Below are 7,392 nucleotides of genomic sequence, written 5' to 3' on the forward strand. Positions count from 1 at the left end.
ATATGCAAAATAAACAATTAAAAAAATAAGCAAAATAAATGTAAGCAGATTTAAGTTAAAAAAGGACAAAAATAATATACAAATCCTGCCAAATAAGAAAAATTTATCCTAAACTAGCCAACTCTAACTGGTTAAAAGAACATAAAATAGGGATCCATCTTGCATGGCTATTGATTCCCAAAAGCTGAACTACCTTTGTGGAAAGAGCCCATAATATATGTATAAATCCCAAAAACATACATAGATTACTGCTGCCTATTCACTCTCCGGCCATGATTCAGAGTCTTGGATTTCTATGCTATTTCTGCAGAAATTTGATCCACATTACCGAGACTTTTGGCATACTTAGGCCTCCATCGGGTCCTCCCTCTCACAATCTCAGCCCCGTCCTCTCGGAGCAAGTGCTGGCAGTTAATTTCACCAGAATTTCTGGTGTTCTCCACATCGGAATCAGGGACAGCAGTTAGCGAGTGCAGCACGCTGTCCCTCCCACACTCCCTCCTATACTGGAGAGTGATGGCGCAAAGCTCGCGACTCTCCAAGATTGGCAATGGTGCACTCTGCAAGTATTAACTTCCGGTTAAAATGAATGTAAACACCAAACATATAAATGGCTTAATTCATGCAGATTTGAAGAACACAAAATGCAATTTCATACTAGCCAAGCAAAGTCATCAGCACATAATTTGTTTTTATCAGTAACTGCAACGTTAATCACTTCTCAGAAATGCTATGGTAAAGCAGTTATTTTTTTCTTTTTTCTTTTAAGGCACGAATTTCTGCTCTTTCCTGAATAAACCAGAAGTCAAGGTAAAATAGTTAAGTCTAGCCTGTTTCGAACTTTCTAGGCAGAAGCAAGTTCCAGCTCAGCATCAGAGGTACTAAATTGTTATGATTTTGGTTCAACTGTTATCACCAGATGGGAAGACATAAGAGAGCGCAGGTTCAAAAGAAAATCCTTTGATTTGATGGTTGAATCACAATATTACAAAAAGGAATATAATACTTTCATTTGATGGTTGAATCACAATATTACAAAAAGGAGGGGACCTAAATGGCTATTTACCCCAAAACTTGAAAAACACGGTGATGAGGGTGTAAAACTATATTGTTTTGCCTTGGGTATTTAAGCCTAAACCCAAGGCTTTTTATATCATCGCCCTCATTTCTCTTTTGGATTCAGAGAGGGAAATTCTCTCAACCTGCCTTCACCGGCAGGAGGAAGTTGCCGCTCACCGGTGCTGTTCACGGCGGCTGGAAGAAGCAAAACTTCCCCGAACATCCATCTCAACCCCCTTAACTCAAAACCCAATCCTATTCAACCTAAAAAACACTCTAGATCCCTAAATCTAAGCCTTTACCTCTCGAAAAACTTAAAGCTCCGACGACCCTTGGGCTTTCCGACGTTCTTCCGATCGAGGTATGATGTCGTTCTCCTCTCTTCTCTCTTTCCCTTGTTCTTTTTTCTTTTTTTTTCTCTATGTTTTTTCGAAAGCTTCATTTTCTTTTCTGTTTTTTTCGAAAGCTTTATTTCTCTATCGTTTTTTTTGTCTTTTTAAAAACTCCCCCAATCTTTTCGTTCTGCCTCCCCTTTAATCTCCTTGCATGTGGACTTGGTGATGGCTTGTTGTCTGATGAGATAGGATATCATTATCCTATCTCCTTTGATTGACAGAGTAGGATCTGATCTGGATTTGTTTTCATTTTTGTAGGGTTGTTTGACATTGATTTGTTTTTTACTGATGGATTGATTTTGTCACTGTTGATGATGACAACAGATTTATCAACTCCGATGGCGATGGTGACGAAGGTGAAGCTCGGCTTGAGCAGTAGCTGGTTGAGATCATTAGGGTGAAAACCCTAATCCTTGAGTGATCTGGACCGTTGGATGGGTCCAGATCCAACGGTTGTAGACAGTAGGCAGCGCTGGAGCAGAGAAGAAACCCTAGTGGTTTTGGGTTGTCAGGTTCGGCTTGGACGGGTCGGTTTCGGGTTGTATCATTGGGCTTCGGGTCTGGCTCCAGTTGGGTTCTGGATTGGGCCTGAGTATTTATAATCTAGGTCCTTGTAAATTGGGCCTTTGGGTGGACTGGTTGTAACTTGGGCCTGCAACAATGTAATAATAATAATAATAATAATAACATGTTAATAAAAATAAAACCCAAACAAAAACGGGTGTCTACACTAGGGTTACAACAAGACTAAGAGAAAGTAACTGGATTAAACTTTGTTTCATTAATCATGCTAAGCTGGTCAAACCCACTTCTAAGGTTATTACAAATCAAACAATACAATTTTTTGAAGCAAATTCTGAACAAAATGCAATTAAATAAACATTGATGCTTTGATTTCAAAGTTTTGTCGAGGAGAAATGATATAAAAGGAAAAAAATAACTTTCTAAGTTTTGATCTAAGAGTTAAAAAATAGTCTAAATAGCTCCCTTTAGAGAATATATCAGATTATTGGAAAATTTGATTAGTTAGTTATCATTATTATTATTTCATTTTGGTTTAAATAAGTCCAAACAAAGTCATTAAAAATGAAATAAAATTGTCAAAAATGTCATGTTACATAGAAATGTGATATTGGCTAAGGAAGGCATAATATTAATAAAATCTTGACACTGGTAAGCAAAATAATTTGCCAAAAAAATGCAAAATAAACAATTCAAAAAATAAGAAAAAAATATAAGCAGATTTAAGTTAAAAAAAGGACAAAAATAATATACAGATCCTGCCAAATAAGAAAAATTTATCCTAAACTAGCCAGACTCTAACTGGTTAAAAGAACATAATATAGGGATCCATCTTGCATGGCTATTGATTCCCAAAAGCTGAACCACCTTCGTGGAAAGAGCCCATAATATATGTATAAATCCCAAAAACATACATAGATTACTGCTGCCTCTTCACTCTCCGGCCATGATTCAGAGTCTTGGATTTCTATGCTCTTTCTGCAGAAATTTGATCCACATTACCGAGACTTTTGGCATACTTAGGCCTCCATCGGGTCCTCCCTCTCACAATCTCAGCCCCGTCCTCTCGGAGCAAGTGCTGGCAGTTAATTTCACCAGAATTTCTGGTGTTCTCCACATCGGAATCAGGGACAGCAGTTAGCGAGTGCAGCACGCTGTCCCTCCCACACTCCCTCCTATACTGGAGAGTGATGGCGCAAAGCTCGCGACTCTCCAAGATTGGCAATGGTGCACTCTGCAAGTATTAACTTCCGGTTAAAATGAATGTAAACACCAAACATATAAATGGCTTAATTCATGCAGATTTGAAGAACACAAAATGCAATTTCATACTAGCCAAGCAAAGTCATCAGCACATAATTTGTTTTTATCAGTAACTGCAACGTTAATCACTTCTCAGAAATGCTATGGTAAAGCAGTTATTTTTTTCTTTTTTCTTTTAAGGCACGAATTTCTGCTCTTTCCTGAATAAACCAGAAGTCAAGGTAAAATAGTTAAGTCTAGCCTGTTTCGAACTTTCTAGGCAGAAGCAAGTTCCAGCTCAGCATCAGAGGTACTAAATTGTTATGATTTTGGTTCAACTGTTATCACCAGATGGGAAGACATAAGAGAGCGCAGGTTCAAAAGAAAATCCTTAAAATGTAACTGGAGGGAGTCTACCTCAAGGATCCAGCCAATGTACTTCACATTATTCACATGCTGGTTGACATCCAAGTCACTCCATTTAGGCTGCAAACGAGAAATAAAGCGTATTGTGAAAGCAACAAATGAACAGAGAAAGATAACTGTAAGTGCCGAACGCCATAATTATACAGAAGAAGAGAGATGGGAGCAGCAGGGACTTACAGTTAAACCTTTGCACACATATTCAGCCGATCTGTCATCTAGTTTTACTAGTTTCTGGCTGTCCTCAGCCAGAACGGGATCAGAATTCATAAACAAAGGTTCTATTTCTCTACGAACCTCTTCTGGAATTTTAGATAACCTTCTAGTCAGTTTATTCATCATCACCCACACACTGCACATTCACCAAAACCAAAACAGAGGGGACCCAGATTAGTCACTCAAGAAACACCATTGAAGAATGTGCAACCAAACCAAAAATACATATGGGGGAGATGGTAGTTCAATGTGTCCAGGGAAACCAAAATATCAACTCATGTATCGATTGAAAACACATTAAATGCTAGCAAAACAAATTTTGAAATATTTTACAGTTCAGTTATTTCATATTTTTGCTATTCCTACATTTTTCTTGTGAGAAGAGCAAATTTGTGGCACAAAACAACAGATTACGACACAAAAAAATGTAAAAGTTTGTGGTCCTATTATAAAGAATGCCCCACCTCGTGGCTTCTGTTAAAATTTCACCAGTTTCGCTATTGCTGACAAGCCAATCTCTTCGCATCCCATTCTTCCCAGATGCACTGGCCCAAGTGTCTACTTGAACAACATCACCCCTACATGACAGACATAAATAAGTTCAATGTTCACTAATACAAATTTCAAACTACTCATAATACATCAATAACTAATAACTTTTGTGATATATAAGAAAGAACGATGCCAAAACAAAATTCAATCTCTCATTCATTGTTGGTGGCTAGATTCAAATAGGGTTTAGGGTTTATCGTCCTTCTCTTATTCATTGTTGGTGGTTAGATTCAATTGTCTTCAACTTTATACTATGACCTTTTAGCTTAAACAACATACATTCACATTTTAAGGGGAAAAACATGAACAGGTGAGATGTAACGCAGATAATTAACGAAATGCAGAACATTAACATTCACATTATTGAATATAGTCTTATGGAACAAATCAGTCATCAAGAGTCCATGTATATATTGCCAAAATTCAAGAACTAAACTAGTTAGCGACAACACATGCCAGATGCCTTAGGCTCTGCTTGGTATTAAGGATAGGAAGAAGCGAGGATGGAAAATTTATCAATCTGATAGTTAAGCTACAAAGTAGCAAAGTGATTATGAATCTTAATCATTTGATTAACAAATTTACTCACCCCTTCATCCTCCATATAAAATTTGTATCAACATAGCATCACGATGCTATAAACAACTATACGCAATGCGGGTAGAGCAAAAGTGGATTATTATGAATTGTTGCTATAAGAGCAAATCGTGTGCAAGAAAGTACATCTTACCAAGTAGGATAGCGATCAATCACAACTTGCATCCGCGTAACAACCCATATTAGGTTCTTCTTGCACATCTCAGGGGTTGCACCAAAACCTTCTCCAAGCAGTCCAGCACTTCTACAATGATTTATAGCCGTTTCCTGTCAAATATGAGATATTAACGAAAGTTCAGGCTTATGCAATATCTCTACATAAAAAAATTACAAAAAAAATGAATAAAAATTTTGGTTATCAATGTTACTTGTTCAAACATTCTAGCCAAAGAGGTATAACTCTACCTGCAAATGATTCATTAATGTCTCTATGGATGCTGTTCTATCAGCACCTATCTCATATGATCTAATCGAGAAGTTCTGGTTGTAAATAAGACCATCCTGAACAATCTTCCCTATGCCAAATGGATCAATGACCATGTCAGGCCGCCTTGGCTTCCAATCAAGCATCATCCACTGCTTCTCGGCAGCCAAGAAAATGGTTGTTATAGCAGAAAGAAGCATGCTCCAATCAGGCAACTGGTTGATGAACGTTCTGGGAGGAGAACTCACACCATCCTTGAAACTTTCCACAGGACTCGTCACAACTGTGGAACCATTTATATTTATATTTGGATGGGCTTGAGCATTTGCCTTGACCTGCAAGCTTCCAGAAGAAGCCAATGGTTTCAACTTGATGCTTTCGAGGCTAGTAGAACCCGTTCCATGCTTCTTGTTTTTCGATTCAGAAGGGTCCGGAGAAGAAGTGACTGGAAAAAATGACGATGTAGCAGCAGTGGAAACCATGATTTTATAAATTAAAAAGAAACTTCTATCTGCTGAAATCCCTTCTTTTGCAAAAATGCAAGCTTTTTAGACAAGCAGCTGGTGCATGAACACTATACTTAAATTCAAAAGCTCACCTTTAATTATTAAAATCACTTGTTTCGTACCGATAAATAATATATAAATATATATAAAGAGGTTCTTAATCTCCAAAGATCTAGCATTCTAAAAATTACACTACTTAAAACAGAGAGCTGCTGTAAATATGTCAATAAATAAATCAATGACGAGGAAAATATGCCGCAAACCAGAGATGGAATCGCTAGTAAAATAAGAAGAAGACGATTTTAAAACTCTAAAACAATGGAAAACCGATTTTTAAAAAAGGAATAAACAAATGATTGATGAACAGCAACCAAATTTGCCACAAGTTACAAGACAATGGAACATTCTCCAAGCAATCTTTGCAATTTCTCCATTTCATGAGAAAATTACAACAAAATACAACTTAGGGCATTTGGTTTCCGAGAAAATGAGAGAAAAAGATTGGATCTCCTATGGCCGTCACCATCATTCGAAACCTTCCGAGAAAACAATAAAACAAGGCATCCACAACTTCTCGTTTCCGTTGTCCGCAACATTTCAACAGAAAAATAACTTAGAAATTTGTTCAGAAAAGAAAACAAATACAATTTGAAATCTACAAAATAAACATTTACAACACATAAAGTTAATAATGTCTATCTAAAGTAATACATAGAGTTGCAATATACAAAATATACATAGACATGAAGGGCTAGATCAAAATACAAATAACAAAAATAACCATATTTGATGATTTAAGGGACCAAAATAGTACTAATAGAAATTTGAAGGGTTGAACAACAAATATAAACAAACCAGAACCACAATCGAATACAGTAAATAATATGGGTACCAGAAACGAAAATAATCCATAAATACATTTAAGGACTAAAATAACCTAAACCATAAACATAAAAGGGCACTTAATAATTATACCTAAATGCATTTCTGTTAAAACAGTGACCAAAACAAAAGATGCATAAATCACAGGGTCTGATTCAAAAATAAGCAAATGTAATACAACATATGAACTCAGGACCTAAATGTAAGTACTAAAAAATAAATGCCTGAAAAGGAATATAATACTTTCATTTGATGGCTGAATCACAAGATTACAAAAAGGAGGGGACCTAAACGACTATTTACCCCAAAACTTGAAAAAAAACACGGTGATGGGTGGTGTAAAACTATATCATTTTGCCTTGGGTATTTAAGCCTAAACCCAAGGTTTTGTATCTCATCTCCCTCATTACTATTTTGGTTTCAGAAAGGGCAAGAGAGAGAGTTTCTCACTCTCTCAACCTGCCTTTACCGGTAGGAGGAAGCTGCCGCTCGCCGACGCAATTCACGGCGGTCGAAAAAAACAAAACTTCCCCGAATATCCATCTCAACCCTCTTAACTCAAAACCCAACCCTA

At 36.9% G+C, this 7,392-nt stretch overlaps 1 protein-coding gene across 1 annotated transcript; it reads right to left on the bottom strand.

Moving 5' to 3' along the window:
- Window positions 1-204: 204 nt before the first annotated feature.
- Window positions 205-5,995, bottom strand: LOC120144661 (palmitoyl-acyl carrier protein thioesterase, chloroplastic-like). The gene is made up of 7 exons (XM_039158689.1): window positions 5,412-5,995; window positions 5,140-5,273; window positions 4,322-4,435; window positions 3,822-3,993; window positions 3,636-3,704; window positions 2,906-3,210; window positions 205-262 (listed from the first exon to the last, which is right to left on the bottom strand). Exons 1-6 carry the CDS (start codon window positions 5,910-5,912, stop codon window positions 2,944-2,946), a joined length of 1,257 nt encoding a protein of 418 aa, XP_039014620.1. The 5' UTR covers window positions 5,913-5,995; the 3' UTR covers window positions 205-262; window positions 2,906-2,943.
- Between the last annotated feature and the right edge of the window lie 1,397 nt (window positions 5,996-7,392).

Source organism: Hibiscus syriacus, unplaced genomic scaffold (assembly GCF_006381635.1).
Source record: "Hibiscus syriacus cultivar Baekdansim isolate YM2019G1 unplaced genomic scaffold, ASM638163v2 tig00110890_pilon, whole genome shotgun sequence".
In the NCBI taxonomy this organism is placed as follows: domain Eukaryota; kingdom Viridiplantae; phylum Streptophyta; class Magnoliopsida; order Malvales; family Malvaceae; genus Hibiscus; species Hibiscus syriacus.